Source organism: Salmo trutta, unplaced genomic scaffold, assembly GCF_901001165.1.
Source record: "Salmo trutta unplaced genomic scaffold, fSalTru1.1, whole genome shotgun sequence".
NCBI lineage: Eukaryota > Metazoa > Chordata > Actinopteri > Salmoniformes > Salmonidae > Salmo > Salmo trutta.
The window spans coordinates 1-22495 of record NW_021822257.1 but is presented as its reverse complement, the minus strand read 5'-3'; the positions used below and the strand labels follow the sequence as shown (position 1 = coordinate 22495).

At 49.4% G+C, this 22495-nt stretch overlaps 1 protein-coding gene across 1 annotated transcript in view; it reads right to left on the bottom strand.

Annotated features, from left to right (window-relative positions):
• LOC115181472 (fibrillin-1) overlaps nt 1-22489 on the bottom strand; it is a gene marked incomplete at its 3' end in the record, with an annotated part of 31696 nt that extends 9207 nt beyond the window's left edge. The window contains 10 exon segments of the mRNA XM_029743352.1: nt 235-360; nt 15585-15707; nt 16175-16300; nt 16469-16540; nt 16624-16782; nt 17192-17314; nt 19775-19900; nt 22005-22073; nt 22181-22348; nt 22441-22489. Of these exon segments, the coding sequence (XP_029599212.1) occupies nt 235-360; nt 15585-15707; nt 16175-16300; nt 16469-16540; nt 16624-16782; nt 17192-17314; nt 19775-19900; nt 22005-22073; nt 22181-22313 (1057 nt within the window).
• Nucleotides 22490-22495: the final 6 nt, after the last annotated feature.

The following is a 22495-nucleotide window of genomic DNA, read 5'->3' as shown; positions in this document are numbered from 1 at the left end:
TCCAGTGACTACAATGACTACTTGACTGAGTACTTATTACAAACTATCCACTAGTGGAGGCCAATGAGTTATGATTGAACTGCATGTAACTTTGGAGAGAGGAGTGAGATCACATGTGAAAAAGAGCCCTTGTGATAGGTAGATTCAGCTGGATGGACCATGAAAAATAACCACAGCACTATTCACTAATACGACTGATGGAAGATTACAGGTTGTTGATGATGTTGTACTCACCGATACACATGGCCAGGTCTGATGTAGCCTTGAAACCATTAGGGCAGATACAACGATAGCTTCCCAACGTATCAATACACTGGCCTGGGCTACACACTCCTGGGTTCTCCACACACTCATTTCGATCTGGAGAGAGAGAGAGGGAGCGAGAGAGAGAGAGAGAGAGAGAGAGAGAGAGAGAGGTAGAGAGAGAGAGAGAGAGAGGGGAGAGAGGTAGAGAGAGAGAGAGAGCGGTAGAGAGAGAGAGGTAGAGAGAGAGAGAGAGAGGTAGAGCGAGAGAGGTAGAGAGAGAGGTAGAGCGAGAGAGCAGTAGAGAGAGAGAGAGCGGTAGAGAGGGAGAGAGAGAGGTAGAGAGAGAGAGAGAGAGGTAGAGAGAGAGAGAGGTAGAGAGAGAGGTAGAGAGAGATAGAGAGAGGTAGAGAGAGAGAGAGAGAGGTAGAGCGAGAGAGGTGAGAGAGAGAGGTAGAGCGAGAGAGAGAGAGGTAGAGAGAGAGAGAGAGAGGTAGAGAGAGAGAGAGAAAGAAAAAGAGAGAGGGAGAGGTAGAGAGGGAGAGAGAGAGGTAGAGAGGGAGAGAGAGATAGGTAGAGAGAGAGAGAGAGAGGTAGAGAGAGAGAGGTAGAGAGAGAGAGAGAGAGAGAGGTAGAGAGAGAGAGAGAGAGAGAGGGGAGAGAGGTAGAGAGAGAGAGAGAGAGAGGTAGAGAGAGAGAGGTAGAGAGAGAGAGAGAGGGGTAGAGCGAGAGAGGTAGAGAGAGAGGTAGAGCGAGAGAGAGAGAGGTAGAGAGAGAGAGAGGTAGAGAGAGAGGTAGAGAGGAGAGAGAGAGGTAGAGAGAGAGAGAGGTAGAGAGGGAGAGAGAGAGGTAGAGAGAGAGGTAGAGAGGGAGAGAGCGGTAGAGAGGGAGAGAGAGAGGTAGAGAGAGAGAGAGAGGTAGAGAGAGAGAGAGAGGTAGAGAGAGAGGTAGAGAGGGAGAGAGAAAGAAAAAGAGAGAGGTAGAGAGGGAGAGAGAGAGGTAGAGAGGAGAGAGAGAGAGAGAGAGGTAGAGAGAGAGGTAGAGAGGGAGAGAGAGAGAAAAAGAGAGAGGGAGAGAGAGAGGTAGAGGTAGAGAGGGAGAGAGAGAGGTAGAGGTAGAGAGGGAGAGAGAGAGGTAGAGGTAGAGAGGGAGAGAGAGAGGTAGAGAAGGAGAGAGAGAGAGAGAGAGCGAGCGAGAACAAAAGAGAGCGAGGGTCAGAAAATGTGGAACACTGGGACAGACCACAGGACTAACCCCCACAGTGAGACTGGGACAGACCACAGGACTAACCCCCACAGTGAGACTGGGACAGACTACAGGACTAACCCCCACAGTGAGACTGGGACAGACCACAGGACTAACCCCCACAGTGAGACTGGGACAGACTACAGGACTAACCCCCACAGTGAGACTGGGACAGACTACAGGACTAACCCCCACAGTGAGACTGGGACAGACTACAGGACTAACCCCCACAGTGAGACTGGGACAGACCACAGGACTAACCCCCACAGTGAGACTGGGACAGACTACAGGACTAACCCCCACAGTGAGACTGGGACAGACTACAGGACTAACCCCCACAGTGAGACTGGGACAGACCACAGGACTAACCCCCACAGTGAGACTGGGACAGACCACAGGACTAACCCCCACAGTGAGACTGGGACAGACCACAGGACTAACCCCCACAGTGAGACTGGGACAGACTACAGGACTAACCCCCACAGTGAGACTGGGACAGACTACAGGACTAACCCCCACAGTGAGACTGGGACAGACCACAGGACTAACCCCCACAGTGAGACTGGGACAGACTACAGGACTAACCCCCACAGTGAGACTGGGACAGACTACAGGACTAACCCCCACAGTGAGACTGGGACAGACTACAGGACTAACCCCCACAGTGAGACTGGGACAGACTACAGGACTAACCCCCACAGTGAGACTGGGACAGACCACAGGACTAACCCCCACAGTGAGACTGGGACAGACCACAGGACTAACCCCCACAGTGAAACTGGGACAGACCACAGGACTAACCCCCACAGTGAGACTGGGACAGACCACAGGACTAACCCCCACAGTGAGACTGGGACAGGGTCAGTTAACCTGTTGAGGATCTTATCCCGATCTTATCCCGGTATTGGGATTCATTGTCATGTGACCATGGCGGGGAATTCAAAACTGCAAGAGTAATCATTTCAAAAAATCAAATAATCAACTATTTTCCTCCATTTGAAAGATATATCTTCTAAATCTAACCACGCTGTCCGATTTTCAGAGGCATTACGGAGAATGCATAAAGTTAGGTTATGTGAGGAGAGTACATTGACAATAGCTGCGTGTAATGTTTAGCCAATTCAAAGAAGGGCATCAACAGACAGAAAACTAGCTAGAATTATGCACTTACCTTTGACAATCTGCATCAGATGACACTCATAGGACATTATGTTATACAATACATGCATTTTTAGTTCCATCAAGTTCATATTTATATCCAAAAACAGCATTTACAGTCGCGGTGAAATTCAGAATTTTTTTCGGCTCGAATGCACCCAGTGAATCCAGCATTACAAATCACGGAATTACTATTCGAAAACATTGGTAAATTATAATATTGTCATTCAAAGAATAATATATTATCATCTCGTAATTGCTACCGAATGGCCAGATCTCAAAATAACTTTACTGGGAAATCACATTTTGCATAAACTGGGTACTATGCTAACAACAATAAGCTATATGCTAAGCTAAGCTAAGCTATACCGTTAGCATTAGCATCATCTAATATCGATAATAACATTCTAAATATCCCCTTACCTTTGATTATCTCCATCAGAAGGCGCTGCCAGAGATCCCAGGTCCAGAACAAATGTGGTTTCTTTTGACAAAGTTCATAATTTATGTCCAAATAGTTAGCGTTCAGTAGGCTCCCACAAAATGAGGTGGGCAGTGTAAAGTCACGTCGAAAAGCTAAAGAAAACCTAGTAAATAATCTATTTACGTTTGTTTAAACATGTCAAACGTTGTTCATCATTAATCTTTTGGTCCATTTTTAACGTGAAACATCAGTAAACATCAGTAATATTTTCACACAACCTATCAAGTGTCTAGAATAAACGATAATGACAAAGGCACTCTTCTCAGATTCATGCGCAGGCGCAAAAAATGAAGTGATGACGTGTCAACTTGTAAGCTTTCTTATTCGGTCTGTATTCATGACAGATGCTTCCAACAACTTTCTAAAGATCGTTGACATCTAGTGGAAGCAGTAGGAGTTGCGAACTGAATCCTTTCTCACTGTGGTATCTTTAAAACAATGACACTAAATAGTACAGTCACAAAATTCTCATTTTTTTTTAATCTATTTTTCACAGGTTTTTGCCTGCAATATGAGTTTTGTTATACTTACAGACACCATTCAAACTGTTTTAGAAAATTCAGAGTGTTTTCTATCCGAATGTGTTAATAATATGCATATCCTAGCTTCTGAGTTGGTGTAGGAGGCAGTTAAAAATTGCCACATATTTTTTTCAAAATTCTCAATACTGCCCCCGTGGCCCGTAGAGGTTAAGGACAGGGGCTCATTAAGGCCACTCAGTGTACACTCTGTTACTGGTTACTGTGGTCTACAGTGTACACTCTGTTACTGTAGTTACTGTGGTCTACAGTGTACACTCTGTTACTGTGGTCTACAGTGTACACTCTGTTACTGTAGTTACTGTGGTCTACAGTGTACACTCTGTTACTGTAGTTACTGTGGTCTACACCTCCACTGTGTTTCTATACACATAAAAGCAGGAAGAACAACAGGATGCTGCTATTGAAAAGGCTGGGTCCATATTACAGGCCAGTGTACATTCCTTTCTCACACAGCTACTCTGAGGGACGTGCTGCTTTCTAGGCTTTCCTCTCATCATAATCTAGGGTGTTTAGCATAGAGAGCAGGGGGTGGAACTACAGGCCAGTAAAGCCCAGAGGAGCTCCTCTAGGAGGGGTAAGATATGCAGCACAGCCCCCTGGTCCCTGACACATGCCTCACATACTCACTAACTAACGACTAACCAGGACAGCATGTCTAACACATTCTTCTACTTGTCCAACACATATATTATTATGTTCTTATATCCCTCTCTGTCTGTCTGTTAGTCTGTCTGTTAGTCTGTCTGTTGGTCTGTCTGTTGGTCTGTCAGTTAGTCTGTCTGTTGGTCTGTCAGTTAGTCTGTCTGTTGGTCTGTCAGTTAGTCTGTCTGTTAGTCTGTCTGTTAGTCTGTCTGTTGGTCTGTCCGTTGGTCTGTCCGTTGGTCTGTCCGTTGGTCTGTCCGTTGGTCTGTCCGTTGGTCTGTCTGTCTCTATGGTGCCAGTCTGTTTATTATTTAGACTAGAACTCCTTTGTCTTTGTCATACCATCAAACAAAAATGTTTGGTATGACAAAATAATTGTATTTGGCATGGCAACAACAGAAACAGACTGACACCAGGAAAAGGGGATCTAGTTAGAAAACATTCATTTTTCTGCTCCCTTTCTTCTCCTCCCTGACACTCAGCCTATCCTCCCCCATCCTTACCCAGACACTATTCTCCCCCATCCTTACCCAGACACTATCCTCCCCCATCCTTACCCAGACACTATCCTCCCCCATCCTTACCCAGACACTATCCTCACCCATCCTTACCCAAACACTATCCTCCCCATCCTTACCCAGACACTATCCTCCCCCATCCTTACCCAAACACTATCCTCCCCATCTTTACCCAGACACTATCCTCCCCCATCCTTACCCAGACACTATCCTCTCCCCATCTTTACCAAGACACTATCCTCCCCCATCCTTACCCAGACACTATCCTCTCCCCATCTTTACCAAGACACTATCCTCCCCCATCCTTACCCAGACACTATCCTCTCCCCCATCCTTACCCAGACACTATCCTCCCCCATCCTTACCCAGACACTATCCTCCTCCATCCTTACCCAGACACTATCCTCCCCCATCCTTACCCAAACACTATCCTACCCATCCTTACCCAGACACTATCCTCCCCCATCCTTACCCAAACACTATCCTCCCCATCTTTACCCAGACACTATCCTCCCCCATCCTTACCCAGACACTATCCTCTCCCCATCTTTACCAAGACACTATCCTCCCCCATCCTTACCCAGACACTATCCTCTCCCCATCTTTACCAAGACACTATCCTCCCCCATCCTTACCCAGACACTATCCTCGTCCATCCTTACCCAGACACTATCCTCCTCCATCCTTACCCAGACACTATCCTCCTCCATCCTTACCCAGACACTATCCTCCTCCATCCTTACCCAGACACTATCCTCCTCCATCCTTACCCAGACACTATCCTCCTCCATCCTTACCCAGACACTATCCTCCTCCATCCTTACCCAGACACTGTCCTCCTCCATCCTTACCCAGACACTGTCCTCCTCCATCCTTACCCAGACACTGTCCTCCTCCATCCTTACCCAGACACTATCCTCCTCCATCCTTACCCAGACACTGTCCTCCTCCATCCTTACCCAGACACTATCCTCCTCCATCCTTACCCAGACACTATCCTCCTCCATCCTTACCCAGACACTATCCTCCTCCATCCTTACCCAGACACTGTCCTCCTCCATCCTTACCCAGACACTGTCCTCCTCCATCCTTACCCAGACACTATCCTCCTCCATCCTTACCCAGACACTGTCCTCCTCCATCCTTACCTAGACACTATCCTCCTCCATCCTTACCCAGACACTGTCCTCCTCCATCCTTACCCAGACACTGTCCTCCTCCATCCTTACCAAGACACAATCCTCTCCCCCAACCTTACCCAGACACTATCCTCCCCCATCCTTACCCAGACACTATCCTCCCCCATCCTTACCCAGACACTATCCTCTCCCCCATCCTTACCCAGACACTATCCTCTCCCCCATCCTTACCCAGACACTATCCTCTCCCCCATCCTTACCCAGACACTATCCTCCCCCATCCTTACCCAGACACTATCCTCCTCCATCCTTACCCAGACACTATCCTCCCCCATCTTTACCAAGACACTATCCTCTCCCCATCTTTACCAAGACACTATCCTCCCCCATCCTTACCCAGACACTATCCTCTCCCCATCTTTACCAAGACACTATCCTCCCCCATCCTTACCCAGACACAATCCTCCCCCATCCTTACCCAGACACTATCCTCCCCCATCCTTACCCAAACACTATCCTCCCCATCCTTACCCAGACACTATCCTCCCCCATCCTTACCCAAACACTATCCTCCCCATCTTTACCCAGACACTATCCTCCCCCATCCTTACCCAGACACTATCCTCTCCCCATCTTTACCAAGACACTATCCTCCCCCATCCTTACCCAGACACTATCCTCTCCCCATCTTTACCAAGACACTATCCTCCCCCATCCTTACCCAGACACTATCCTCCTCCATCCTTACCCAGACACTATCCTCCTCCATCCTTACCCAGACACTATCCTCCTCCATCCTTACCCAGACACTGTCCTCCTCCATCCTTACCCAGACACTGTCCTCCTCCATCCTTACCCAGACACTGTCCTCCTCCATCCTTACCCAGACACTGTCCTCCTCCATCCTTACCCAGACACTATCCTCCTCCATCCTTACCCAGACACTATCCTCCTCCATCCTTACCCAGACACTATCCTCCTCCATTCTTACCCAGACACTATCCTCCTCCATCCTTACCCAGACAATGTCCTCCTCCATCCTTACCCAGACACTGTCCTCCTCCATCCTTACCCAGACACTATCCTCCTCCATCCTTACCCAGACACTATCCTCTCCCATCTTTACCCAGACACTATCCTCCCCCATCCTTACCCAGACACTATCCTCCTCCATCCTTACCCAGACACTATCCTCCCCCATCTTTACCAAGACACTATCCTCTCCCCATCTTTACCCAGACACTATCCTCTCCCCATCTTTACCCAGACACTATCCTCCCCCATCCTTACCCAGACACTATCCTCCCCCATCCTTACCCAGACACTATCCTCCCCCATCCTTACCCAGACACTATCCTCCCCCATCCTTACCCAGACACTATCCTCCTCCATCCTTACACAGACACTATCCTCCCCCATCTTTACCAAGACACTATCCTCTCCCCATCTTTACCAAGACACTATCCTCCCCCATCCTTACCCAGACACTATCCTCTCCCCATCTTTACCAAGACACTATCCTCCCCCATCCTTACCCAGACACTATCCTCCCCCATCCTTACCCAGACACTATCCTCCCCCATCCTTACCCAAACACTATCCTCCCCGTCCTTACCCAGACACTATCCTCCCCCATCCTTACCCAAACACTATCCTCCCCATCTTTACCCAGACACTATCCTCCCCCATCCTTACCCAGACACTATCCTCTCCCCATCTTTACCAAGACACTATCCTGCCCCATCCTTACCCAGACACTATCCTCTCCCCATCTTTACCAAGACACTATCCTCCCCCATCCTTACCCAGACACTATCCTCCCCCATCCTTACCCAGACACTATCCTCCTCCATCCTTACCCAGACACTATCCTCCTCCATCCTTACCCAGACACTATCCTCCTCCATCCTTACCCAGACACTATCCTCCTCCATCCTTACCCAGACACTATCCTCCTCCATCCTTACCCAGACACTATCCTCCTCCATCCTTACCCAGACACTGTCCTCCTCCATCCTTACCCAGACACTGTCCTCCTCCATCCTTACCCAGACACTATCCTCCTCCATCCTTACCCAGACACTGTCCTCCTCCATCCTTACCCAGACACTATCCTCCTCCATCCTTACCCAGACACTATCCTCCTCCATCCTTACCCAGACACTATCCTCCTCCATCCTTACCCAGACACTATCCTCCTCCATCCTTACCCAGACACTGTCCTCCTCCATCCTTACCCAGACACTGTCCTCCTCCATCCTTACCCAGACACTATCCTCCTCCATCCTTACCCAGACACTGTCCTCCTCCATCCTTACCCAGACACTATCCTCCTCCATCCTTACCCAGACACTGTCCTCCTCCATCCTTACCCAGACACTATCCTCCTCCATCCTTACCCAGACACTATCCTCCTCCATCCTTACCCAGACACTATCCTCCTCCATCCTTACCCAGACACTGTTCTCCTCCATCCTTACCCAGACACTGTCCTCCTCCATCCTTACCCAGACACTATCCTCCTCCATCCTTACCCAGACACTGTCCTCCTCCATCCTTACCCAGACACTATCCTCCTCCATCCTTACCCAGACACTGTCCTCCTCCATCCTTACCCAGACACTGTCCTCCTCCATCCTTACCAAGACACAATCCTCTCCCCCAACCTTACCCAGACACTATCCTCCCCCATCCTTACCCAGACACTATCCTCCCCCATCCTTACCCAGACACTATCCTCTCCCCCATCCTTACCCAGACACTATCCTCTCCCCCATCCTTACCCAGACACTATCCTCTCCCCCATCCTTACCCAGACACTATCCTCCCCCATCCTTACCCAGACACTATCCTCCCCCATCCTTACCCAGACACTATCCTCCTCCATCCTTACCCAGACACTATCCTCCCCCATCTTTACCAAGACACTATCCTCTCCCCATCTTTACCAAGACACTATCCTCCCCCATCCTTACCCAGACACTATCCTCTCCCCATCTTTACCAAGACACTATCCTCCCCCATCCTTACCCAGACACAATCCTCCCCCATCCTTACCCAGACACTATCCTCCCCCATCCTTACCCAAACACTATCCTCCCCATCCTTACCCAGACACTATCCTCCCCCATCCTTACCCAAACACTATCCTCCCCATCTTTACCCAGACACTATCCTCCCCCATCCTTACCCAGACACTATCCTCTCCCCATCTTTACCAAGACACTATCCTCCCCCATCCTTACCCAGACACTATCCTCTCCCCATCTTTACCAAGACACTAACCTCCCCCATCCTTACCCAGACACTATCCTCCTCCATCCTTACCCAGACACTATCCTCCTCCATCCTTACCCAGACACTATCCTCCTCCATCCTTACCCAGACACTGTCCTCCTCCATCCTTACCCAGACACTGTCCTCCTCCATCCTTACCCAGACACTATCCTCCCCCATCTTTACCAAGACACTATCTTCTCCCCATCTTTACCAAGACACTATCCTCCCCCATCCTTACCCAGACACTATCCTCTCCCCATCTTTACCAAGACACTATCCTCCCCCATCCTTACCCAGACACTATCCTCCCCCATCCTTATCCAGACACTATCCTCGTCCATCCTTACCCAGACACTATCCTCCTCCATCCTTACCCAGACACTATCCTCCTCCATCCTTACCCAGACACTATCCTCCTCCATCCTTACCCAGACACTGTCCTCCTCCATCCTTACCCAGACACTGTCCTCCTCCATCCTTACCCAGACACTGTCCTCCTCCATCCTTACCAAGACACAATCCTCTCCCCCAACCTTACCCAGACACTATCCTCCCCCATCCTTACCCAGACACTATCCTCCCCCATCCTTACCCAGACACTATCCTCTCCCCCATCCTTACCCAGACACTATCCTCTCCCCCATCCTTACCCAGACACTATCCTCCCCCATCCTTACCCAGACACTATCCTCCTCCATCCTTACCCAGACACTAATCCCATCTTTACCAAGACACTATCCTCTCCCCATCTTTACCAAGACACTATCCTCCCCCATCCTTACCCAGACACTATCCTCTCCCCATCTTTACCAAGACACTATCCTCCCCCATCCTTACCCAGACACAATCCTCCCCCATCCTTACCCAGACACTATCCTCCCCCATCCTTACCCAAACACTATCCTCCCCATCCTTACCCAGACACTATCCTCCCCCATCCTTACCCAAACACTATCCTCCCCATCTTTACCCAGACACTATCCTCCCCCATCCTTACCCAGACACTATCCTCTCCCCATCTTTACCAAGACACTATCCTCCCCCATCCTTACCCAGACACTATCCTCTCCCCATCTTTACCAAGACACTATCCTCCCCCATCCTTACCCAGACACTATCCTCCTCCATCCTTACCCAGACACTATCCTCCTCCATCCTTACCCAGACACTATCCTCCTCCATCCTTACCCAGACACTGTCCTCCTCCATCCTTACCCAGACACTGTCCTCCTCCATCCTTACCCAGACACTATCCTCCCCCATCTTTACCAGACACTATCCTCCCCCATCCTTACCCAGACACTATCCTCTCCCCCATCCTTACCCAGACACTATCCTCTCCCCCATCCTTACCCAGACACTATCCTCCCCCATCCTTACCCAGACACTATCCTCCTCCATCCTTACCCAGACACTATCCTCCCCCATCTTTACCAAGACACTATCCTCTCCCCATCTTTACCAAGACACTATCCTCCCCCATCCTTACCCAGACACTATCCTCTCCCCATCTTTACCAAGACACTATCCTCCCCCATCCTTACCCAGACACAATCCTCCCCCATCCTTACCCAGACACTATCCTCCCCCATCCTTACCCAAACACTATCCTCCCCATCCTTACCCAGACACTATCCTCCCCCATCCTTACCCAAACACTATCCTCCCCATCTTTACCCAGACACTATCCTCCCCCATCCTTACCCAGACACTATCCTCTCCCCATCTTTACCAAGACACTATCCTCCCCCATCCTTACCCAGACACTATCCTCTCCCCATCTTTACCAAGACACTATCCTCCCCCATCCTTACCCAGACACTATCCTCCTCCATCCTTACCCAGACACTATCCTCCTCCATCCTTACCCAGACACTATCCTCCTCCATCCTTACCCAGACACTGTCCTCCTCCATCCTTACCCAGACACTGTCCTCCTCCATCCTTACCCAGACACTATCCTCCCCCATCTTTACCAAGACACTATCCTCTCCCCATCTTTACCAAGACACTATCCTCCCCCATCCTTACCCAGACACTATCCTCTCCCCATCTTTACCAAGACACTATCCTCCCCCATCCTTACCCAGACACTATCCTCCCCCATCCTTATCCAGACACTATCCTCGTCCATCCTTACCCAGACACTATCCTCCTCCATCCTTACCCAGACACTATCCTCCTCCATCCTTACCCAGACACTATCCTCCTCCATCCTTACCCAGACACTATCCTCCTCCATCCTTACCCAGACACTATCCTCCTCCATCCTTACCCAGACACTATCCTCCTCCATCCTTACCCAGACACTATCCTCCTCCATCCTTACCCAGACACTGTCCTCCTCCATCCTTACCCAGACACTATCCTCCTCCATCCTTACCCAGACACTATCCTCCTCCATCCTTACCCAGACACTGTTCTCCTCCATCCTTACCCAGACACTGTCCTCCTCCATCCTTACCCAGACACTATCCTCCTCCATCCTTACCCAGACACTGTCCTCCTCCATCCTTACCCAGACACTATCCTCCTCCATCCTTACCCAGACACTGTCCTCCTCCATCCTTACCCAGACACTGTCCTCCTCCATCCTTACCAAGACACAATCCTCTCCCCCAACCTTACCCAGACACTATCCTCCCCCATCCTTACCCAGACACTATCCTCCCCCATCCTTACCCAGACACTATCCTCTCCCCCATCCTTACCCAGACACTATCCTCTCCCCCATCCTTACCCAGACACTATCCTCCCCCATCCTTACCCAGACACTATCCTCCTCCATCCTTACCCAGACACTATCCTCCCCCATCTTTACCAAGACACTATCCTCTCCCCATCTTTACCAAGACACTATCCTCCCCCATCCTTACCCAGACACTATCCTCTCCCCATCTTTACCAAGACACTATCCTCCCCCATCCTTACCCAGACACTATCCTCCCCCATCCTTACCCAGACACTATCCTCCCCCATCCTTACCCAAACACTATCCTCCCCATCCTTACCCAGACACTATCCTCCCCCATCCTTACCCAAACACTATCCTCCCCATCTTTACCCAGACACTATCCTCCCCATCCTTACCCAGACACTATCCTCTCCCCATCTTACCAAGACACTATCCTCCCCCATCCTTACCCAGACACTATCCTCTCCCCATCTTTACCAAGACACTATCCTCCCCCATCCTTACCCAGACACTATCCTCCTCCATCCTTACCCAGACACTATCCTCCTCCATCCTTACCCAGACACTATCCTCCTCCATCCTTACCCAGACACTGTCCTCCTCCATCCTTACCCAGACACTGTCCTCCTCCATCCTTACCCAGACACTATCCTCCCCCATCTTTACCAGACACTATCCTCCCCCATCCTTACCCAGACACTATCCTCTCCCCCATCCTTACCCAGACACTATCCTCTCCCCCATCCTTACCCAGACACTATCCTCCCCCATCCTTACCCAGACACTATCCTCCTCCATCCTTACCCAGACACTATCCTCCCCCATCTTTACCAAGACACTATCCTCTCCCCATCTTTACCAAGACACTATCCTCCCCCATCCTTACCCAGACACTATCCTCTCCCCATCTTTACCAAGACACTATCCTCCCCCATCCTTACCCAGACACTATCCTCCCCCATCCTTACCCAGACACTATCCTCCCCCATCCTTACCCAAACACTATCCTCCCCATCCTTACCCAGACACTATCCTCCCCCATCCTTACCCAAACACTATCCTCCCCATCCTTACCCAGACACTATCCTCCCCCATCCTTACCCAGACACTATCCTCTCCCCATCTTTACCAAGACACTATCCTCCCCCATCCTTACCCAGACACTATCCTCTCCCCATCTTTACCAAGACACTATCCTCCCCCATCCTTACCCAGACACTATCCTCCTCCATCCTTACCCAGACACTATCCTCCTCCATCCTTACCCAGACACTATCCTCCTCCATCCTTACCCAGACACTGTCCTCCTCCATCCTTACCCAGACACTGTCCTCCTCCATCCTTACCCAGACACTATCCTCCCCCATCTTTACCAAGACACTATCCTCTCCCCATCTTTACCAAGACACTATCCTCCCCCATCCTTACCCAGACACTATCCTCTCCCCATCTTTACCAAGACACTATCCTCCCCCATCCTTAACCAGACACTATCCTCCCCCATCCTTATCCAGACACTATCCTCGTCCATCCTTACCCAGACACTATCCTCCTCCATCCTTACCCAGACACTATCCTCCTCCATCCTTACCCAGACACTATCCTCCTCCATCCTTACCCAGACACTATCCTCCTCCATCCTTACCCAGACACTATCCTCCTCCATCCTTACCCAGACACTATCCTCCTCCATCCTTACCCAGACACTATCCTCCTCCATCCTTACCCAGACACTATCCTCCTCCATCCTTACCCAGACACTGTCCTCCTCCATCCTTACCCAGACACTGTCCTCCTCCATCCTTACCCAGACACTGTCCTCCTCCATCCTTACCCAGACACTGTCCTCCTCCATCCTTACCCAGACACTATCCTCCTCCATCCTTACCCAGACACTATCCTCCTCCATCCTTACCCAGACACTATCCTCCTCCATCCTTACCCAGACACTATCCTCCTCCATTCTTACCCAGACACTATCCTCCTCCATCCTTACCCAGACACTGTCCTCCTCCATCCTTACCCAGACACTGTCCTCCTCCATCCTTACCCAGACACTATCCTCCTCCATCCTTACCCAGACACTATCCTCTCCCATCTTTACCCAGACACTATCCTCCCCCATCCTTACCCAGACACTATCCTCCTCCATCCTTACCCAGACACTATCCTCCCCCATCTTTACCAAGACACTATCCTCTCCCCATCTTTACCCAGACACTATCCTCTCCCCATCTTTACCCAGACACTATCCTCCCCCATCCTTACCCAGACACTATCCTCCCCCATCCTTACCCAGACACTATCCTCCCCCATCCTTACCCAGACACTATCCTCCTCCATCCTTACACAGACACTATCCTCCCCCATCTTTACCAAGACACTATCCTCTCCCCATCTTTACCAAGACACTATCCTCCCCCATCCTTACCCAGACACTATCCTCACCCCATCTTTACCAAGACACTATCCTCTCCCATCTTTACCCAGACACTATCCTCCCCCATCCTTACCCAGACACTATCCTCCCCCATCCTTACCCAAACACTATCCTCCCCGTCCTTACCCAGACACTATCCTCCCCCATCCTTACCCAAACACTATCCTCCCCATCTTTACCCAGACACTATCCTCCCCCATCCTTACCCAGACACTATCCTCTCCCCATCTTTACCAAGACACTATCCTCCCCCATCCTTACCCAGACACTATCCTCTCCCCATCTTTACCAAGACACTATCCTCCCCCATCCTTACCCAGACACTATCCTCCCCCATCCTTACCCAGACACTATCCTCCTCCATCCTTACCCAGACACTATCCTCCTCCATCCTTACCCAGACACTAACCTCCTCCATCCTTACCCAGACACTATCCTCCTCCATCCTTACCCAGACACTATCCTCCTCCATCCTTACCCAGACACTATCCTCCTCCATCCTTACCCAGACACTATCCTCCTCCATCCTTACCCAGACACTATCCTCCTCCATCCTTACCCAGACACTGTCCTCCTCCATCCTTACCCAGACACTGTCCTCCTCCATCCTTACCCAGACACTATCCTCCTCCATCCTTACCCAGACACTGTCCTCCTCCATCCTTACCCAGACACTATCCTCCTCCATCCTTACCCAGACACTATCCTCCTCCATCCTTACCCAGACACTATCCTCCTCCATCCTTACCCAGACACTATCCTCCTCCATCCTTACCCAGACACTGTCCTCCTCCATCCTTACCCAGACACTGTCCTCCTCCATCCTTACCCAGACACTGTCCTCCTCCATCCTTACCAAGACACAATCCTCTCCCCCAACCTTACCCAGACACTATCCTCCCCCATCCTTACCCAGACACTATCCTCCCCCATCCTTACCCAGACACTATCCTCTCCCCCATCCTTACCCAGACACTATCCTCTCCCCCATCCTTACCCAGACACTATCCTCTCCCCCATCCTTACCCAGACACTGTCCTCTCATCCACCCTGTCCTCCCTTACCCTTACCTATCCTACTCTATATTTTAGTGATTGAACCAGGCATTGTCTTCTCATCACCCATCCTCACCCCTCCCTCCTCCCCCATCCTCACCCTCCCTCCTCCATCCTCCCTCCTCCATCCTCCTCCATCCTTACCCAGACACTGTCCAGTGGGGGTGAAGCGGTATCCAGGTTTACATTCACAGCGGTAGCTACCAGGCATGTTGAGACAGCCTGCATTCTGCTGGCACACTGGCCCATTCTGACACTCATCAATGTCTAGGAGGGAGGAGAGTGAGAGAGACAGAGAGAAAGAGAGAAAGAGAGATAGAGATAGAGAGAGCAAGAGAGAGAGAGCGAGAGAGAGAGAGAGAGAGAGAGAGAGAGAAAGAGAGAGAGAGAGAGAAAGACAATGTATTAATTACTCATAGATATTTCACTAAAACAAATAGACCCTGAGACCTGTCATACATGTGCAACTGTATAAAACCCTATCCGGCTTGGAGGCCCATGAAAAGGTGACATGGACTCAGAGAGTTTTATACAGCAACACCATGCAGTCAAAGAAATACAAAAAGATATAAGGCTGCCATTCAATCCACTTTTAAAGGTCATTTATGCTTGAGCCAACCTGCCCAGTGTTTACTGTGAATGCGCCTCGGATTGAATCCGGGCCAAAGATTCTAAAGGGTAGTAGTTCTATGTTCTATGAGCACACAGCATGAAGCCCAGGGGGCAGGCCTTACCTTCACAGATGAGCAGCTTGTCATTGTAGAGGAAGCCCATTGGACACTCACACCTGAAGCTGCCAATCATGTTGATACACACGCCGTTCTCACACACACCTGGGATTTCCCTGCACTCATCAATGTCTGGAACACACACATGTACACGGGCACACACACACACACACACACAAAAACACAAAAACACAAACAGATACACAGAATAACTTCTTAAAATTTTTTTATTAGTCCTGTGAAGCAGTATACTGGATTTTATTACAATAGTGTCCTTCCACTGGAAGTGGTGTAACTTACCGATGACCTGTCCTGTGTAGATATCAATGTAGTATCCTGGTCTCTCACTTCCACACAGAATGGCAAACTCATCTAGGGACAGACAGATGGCAGATTTGAGTGTGTGTGTGTGCGTTCTGCACTCAGTGTATATGCGTGTGTGTGTGTGTACTCACTGGTGCTGGGTACAGGACACTGTTCACAGGGTCTGTTCCAGGCCCGTCCAATGTTGTAGGAGCAGCAGCACATCTTCTTGGTCATGTTGAAGGTCAACTCTCCATCACACGTCCCGTTGTCAGAGTAGAAGTTCCTGTAGCAGAAACTCTTCCTCATGTCTACGGGTGGGAGGGGAAAAAACAGTCATTAGTCACATGGTGTTGTACAAGCAGAGGTGCGACACTCTCCATGATAAGAAAGGTTGTTTATTATAGGTCCATAATTAAAAAGATCCTGTGAGGTTTTGGTCAGAGACCTTCATCAGACATGGTGTTGTGATGACATAATGTTGAAGAGAATAGATCTAACACAAACACGTCGGCATTGTACATTCAGTCTGTTCTGAATTGACGTACCGGTATAGATAAAGGTTACATACAGTAAATCATATAACCACAAATGATTCTAGCTTCATGCTAGTCTGTTTCTGTTGTAGTCAGAAACCAAGTGTATTCAGACCACACACTCTGTACGTAGTTAAATATATTGTTTAACAGTGAGTAGTACAGTGTATGGTTCTGTACGTACCCATACAGTTGTTTCCTCCATTGACCTGCATGTAGTCCACCGGGCAGATACAGGTGTAGTTTCCTATGGTGTTGTAACACTGGCCTGGTCCACAGATACCTGGACGCTCACACTCATTAACATCTACACACAGAGAGAGAGAGAGAGAAACAGTCATGTTAAACACAGCTATATGATGTTTATCTTTATCTTTAATTCAATATGCACACAACATTATGAATGTATAATAGAGCCAAGGCGAGGTAGATGTTGGTAGTCTACTCTGGGAGTTAGAGGGCTGCCAGTCAGAGCTGAGGTGGGGGTCGGTAGTCTACTCTGGTAGTTAGAGGGCTGCCAGTCAGAGCTGAGGTGGGGGTCGGTAGTCTACTCTGGGAGTTAGAGGGCTGCCAGTCAGAGCTGAGGTGGGGGTCGGTAGTCTACTCTGGTAGTTAGAGGGCTGCCAGTCAGAGCTGAGGTGGGGGTCGGTAGTCTACTCTGGTAGTTAGAGGGCTGCCAGTCAGAGCTGAGGTGGGGGTCGGTAGTCTACTCTGGGAGTTAGAGGGCTGCCAGTCAGAGCTGAGGTGGGGGTCGGTAGTCTACTCTGGGAGTTAGAGGGCTGCCCGTCAGAGCTGAGGTGGGGGTCGGTAGTCTACTCTGATAGTTAGAGGGCTGCCAGTCAGAGCTGAGGTGGGGGTCGGTAGTCTACTCTGGTAGTTAGAGGGCTGCCAGTCAGAGCTGAGGTGGGGGTCGGTAGTCTACTCTGGGAGTTAGAGGGCTGCCAGTCAGAGCTGAGGTGGGGGTCGGTAGTCTACTCTGGTAGTTAGAGGGCTGCCAGTCAGAGCTGAGGTGGGGGTCGGTAGTCTACTCTGGTAGTTAGAGGGCTGCCAGTCAGAGCTGAGGTGGGGGTCGGTAGTCTACTCTGGGAGTTAGAGGGCTGCCAGTCAGAGCTGAGGTGGGGGTTGGTAGTCTACTCTGGGAGTTAGAGGGCTGCCAGTCAGAGCTGAGGTGGGGGTCGGTAGTCTACTCTGGGAGTTAGAGGGCTGCCAGTCAGAGCTGAGGTGGGGGTCGGTAGTCTACTCTGGGAGTTAGAGGGCTGCCAGTCAGAGCTGAGGTGGGGGTCGGTAGTCTACTCTGGGAGTTAGAGGGCTGCCAGTCAGAGCTGAGGTGGGGGTTGGTAGTCTACTCTGGGAGTTAGAGGACTGCCAGTCAGAGCTGAAGCTGGGAGTCTTGTACAGGTATTTACAGTATATGATAAAACTGTTTTAGGTTCTGTCAGGCCATATTCATTAGTAGCCTACAGACTGTCTACTGCATCACTGTACTAGAACCATGTAGCCTGCCAGGCAGAGAGGACAGAGTGTACAGAAAACAGGCTGACATGAAGACAGACATCACAGCTTTGTTCCCCTGGTCTGGACAACAAACACTCTCCAATTAAACAGCTATTAGACACAGGCTTTTTTCCTATCTCTCCTTGTTTTCCCATACACACTCACTCTCTTTATCTCTCTCCTCTCTCTCTCTCTCTCTCTCTCTCTCTCTCTCTCAGGTCTGTGTTTAGTAGACTGAGTGTTCCTCCCTCAGGATAGATGTGACCACAGCAGTTAGGGACAGATGTTGACTGTGCCCCAAATAGCACCATATTCCCAATATAGTGCACTACTTTTGTCCAGAGCCCTATTAGCCCGGTCAAAAATTGTACCCTATGAAGGGAATTTGGTGCCAAATGAGACACAGCCCAGAACTCTGCTATTGTCCTGTTGTTAGAACATTATGGACAGGTGATGTCACTTGTGTCCTGAGAACTAAACATTCCTGTTATCCTGAGTTGTGTTGTTAGGAGAGAGAGAGAGAGAGAGAGAGAGAGAGAGAGAGAGAGAGAGAGAGAGAGAGGAACCAGAGAGTGATGATGCTAGGAGAGACAGACAGACAGACAGACAGACAGACAGACAGACAGACAGACAGACAGACAGACAGACAGACAGACAGACAGACAGACAGACAGACAGACAGACAGACAGACAGACAGACAGACAGACAGACAGACAGACAGACAGACAGAAAGAGAGGAACACAGAGAGAGAGAGAGAGAGAGAGAGGAACCAGAGAGTGATGATGCTAGGAGAGACAGACAGACAGACAGACAGACAGACAGACAGACAGACAGACAGACAGACAGACAGACAGACAGACAGACAGACAGACAGACAGACAGACAGACAGACAGACAGACAGACAGAGAGAGAGAGAGAGAGAGAGAGAGAGAGAGAGAGAGAGAGAGAGGGAGACAGAAAGAGAGGAACACAGAGAGAGAGAAAGAGAGAAAGAGGGAGAGAGAGAGAGGGAGAGAGAGAGGAACACAGCACACCTACATTACAGGACAACAAGGTCTGGTCATTCATTACTCTCTATTCTTCTCTTTTCTCTCTTTTCTCCTCCTCTCTTCCAAAAACACTCCTCACTGTCTAGACTCAATTTCATGCCTGAGTGTGTATGATGATAGTGTGTGAGTAGTGTATGTGTGTGTGTGTGTGTGTGTATGTGAAAGCATTTGCACGTGTGTGTGTCTATGAGGGCCATGAGTATGTGTGTGTGTGTCTGTACCTTCACAGACTCTGTTCTCCTCGTTGAGTTGGAAGCCTTTGGGACATTCACACTGGAAGCTACCAAAGGTGTTGATGCAGTTTCCTCCTTGACACAAGCCTGGCAGCTCCTGGCACTCATTGATGTCTGAATGTGAATGAGAACACAGAGATAGTGGTTAGGTTGAACTAACCTTCCAGTGTTGCAGTGATGGGGATAGGGGTTAGCACACAATGAAACACAACACAGGATATTTATGGGGGTTAGGTTGAACTAACCTTCTAGTATGACAGTGATGGGGTTAGAGGTCAGGGTTTAGGTTGAACTAACCTTCTAGTATGACAGTGATGGGGTTAGAGGTCAGGGTTTAGGTTGAACTAACCTTCCAGTATGACAGTGATGGGGTTAGAGGTCAGGGGTTAGGTTGAACTAACCTTCCAGTATGACAGTGATGGGGTTAGAGGTCAGGGGTTAGGTTGAACTAACCTTCCAGTATGACAGTGATGGGGTTAGAGGTCAGGGTTTAGGTTGAACTAACCTTCTAGTATGACAGTGATGGGGTTAGAGGTCAGGGTTTAGGTTGAACTAACCTTCTAGTATAACAGTGATGGGGTTAGAGGTCAGGGTTTAGGTTGAACTAACCTTCCAGTATAACAGTGATGGGGTTAGAGGTCAGGGATTAGGTTGAACTAACCTTCCAGTATAACAGTGATGGGGTTAGAGGTCAGGGTTTAGGTTGAACTAACCTTCCAGTATAACAATGATGGGGTTAGAGGTCAGGGTTTAGGTTGAACTAACCTTCCATTATAACAGTGATGGGGTTAGAGGTCAGGGTTTAGGTTGAACTAACCTTCCAGTATAACAGTGATGGGGTTAGAGGTCAAGGTTGAACTAACCTTCCAGTATAACAGTGATGGGGTTAGAGGTCAGGGTTTAGGTTGAACTAATCTTCTAGTATGACAGTGATGGGGTTAGAGGTCAGGGTTTAGGTTGAACTAACCTTCTAGTATAACAGTGATGGGGTTAGAGGTCAGGGATTAGGTTGAACTAACCTTCCAGTATAACAGTGATGGGGTTAGAGGTCAGGGTTTAGGTTGAACTAACCTTCCAGTATAACAGTGATGGGGTTAGAGGTCAGGGTTTAGGTTGAACTAACCTTCCAGTATAACAGTGATGGGGTTAGAGGTCAGAGGTTAGGTTGAACTAACCTTCCAGTATAACAGTGATGGGGTTAGAGGTCAGAGGTTAGGTTGAACTAACCTTCCAGTATAACAGTGATGGGGTTAGAGGTCAGAGGTTAGGTTGAACTAACCTTCCAGTATAACAGTGATGGGGTTAGAGGTCAGGGTTTAGGTTGAACTAACCTTCCAGTATAACAGTGATGGGGTTAGAGGTCAGAGGGTTAGGTTGAACTAACCTTCTAGTATAACAGTGATGGGGTTAGAGGTCAGGGATTAGGTTGAACTAACCTTCTAGTATAACAGTGATGGGGTTAGAGGTCAGGGATTAGGTTGAACTAACCTTCCAGTATAACAGTGATGGGGTTAGAGGTCAGGGTTTAGGTTGAACTAACCTTCCAGTATAACAATGATGGGGTTAGAGGTCAGGGTTTAGGTTGAACTAACCTTCCAGTATAACAGTGATGGGGTTAGAGGTCAGGGTTTAGGTTGAACTAACCTTCCAGTATAACAGTGATGGGGTTAGAGGTCAGAGGTTAGGTTGAACTAACCTTCCAGTATAACAGTGATGGGGTTAGAGGTCAGGGGTTAGGTTGAACTAACCTTCCAGTATAACAGTGATGGGGTTAGAGGTCAGGGGTTAGGTTGAACTAACCTTCCAGTATAACAGTGATGGGGTTAGAGGTCAGAGGGTTAGGTTGAACTAACCTTCTAGTATAACAGTGATGGGGTTAGAGGTCAGAGGTTAGGTTGAACTAACCTTCCAGTATAACAGTGATGGGGTTAGAGGTCAGAGGGTTAGGTTGAACTAACCTTCCAGTATAACAGTGATGGGGTTAGAGGTCAGAGGTTAGGTTGAACTAACCTTCCAGTATAACAGTGATGGGGTTAGAGGTCAGGGTTTAGTTTGAACTAACCTTCCAGTATAACAGTGATGGGGTTAGAGGTCAGGGTTTAGGTTGAACTAACCTTCCAGTATAACAGTGATGGGGTTAGAGGTCAGGGTTTAGGTTGAACTAACCTTCCAGTATAATAGTGATGGGGTTAGAGGTCAGGGTTTAGTTTGAACTAACCTTCCAGTATAACAGTGATGGGGTTAGGTCTGAATCCCTCTCCTCCTGGACACAACGTCTTGTACTCCGCTGGAAGACAAGAGATTTATTCACTACATCACAACATTCAGGGATCTTTCCATGTAATTCTGATGTGAGTATTGTGTTAGATGGGGTGATAGGTCAGACTGACTCACAGGAGTTGAGAGGGGGGCAGGATTCGCAGGGTGTTCCCCAGGCCTGCCCTAGAGAACAGCAGCAGGAGGCTTTGGACACCGCCACACCTATCTCATTGGAACAGACCAAACTCTCAGACGCATCCCCCCGCATCCGCACGTCCAGATAGCAGTCACCAGAACGAGTGTCTGGGAAGGGACACACACATACTCAGTCATCTCCCATCAGAAGGACCCATACTGAATGTGTGTGTGTGAGTGAGTCCAGAGCGATGTCTCACCTACACAGCCCACGCGTGTGGGGTTGAGTTCGAAGTCTGGAGGACAGTTACAGAT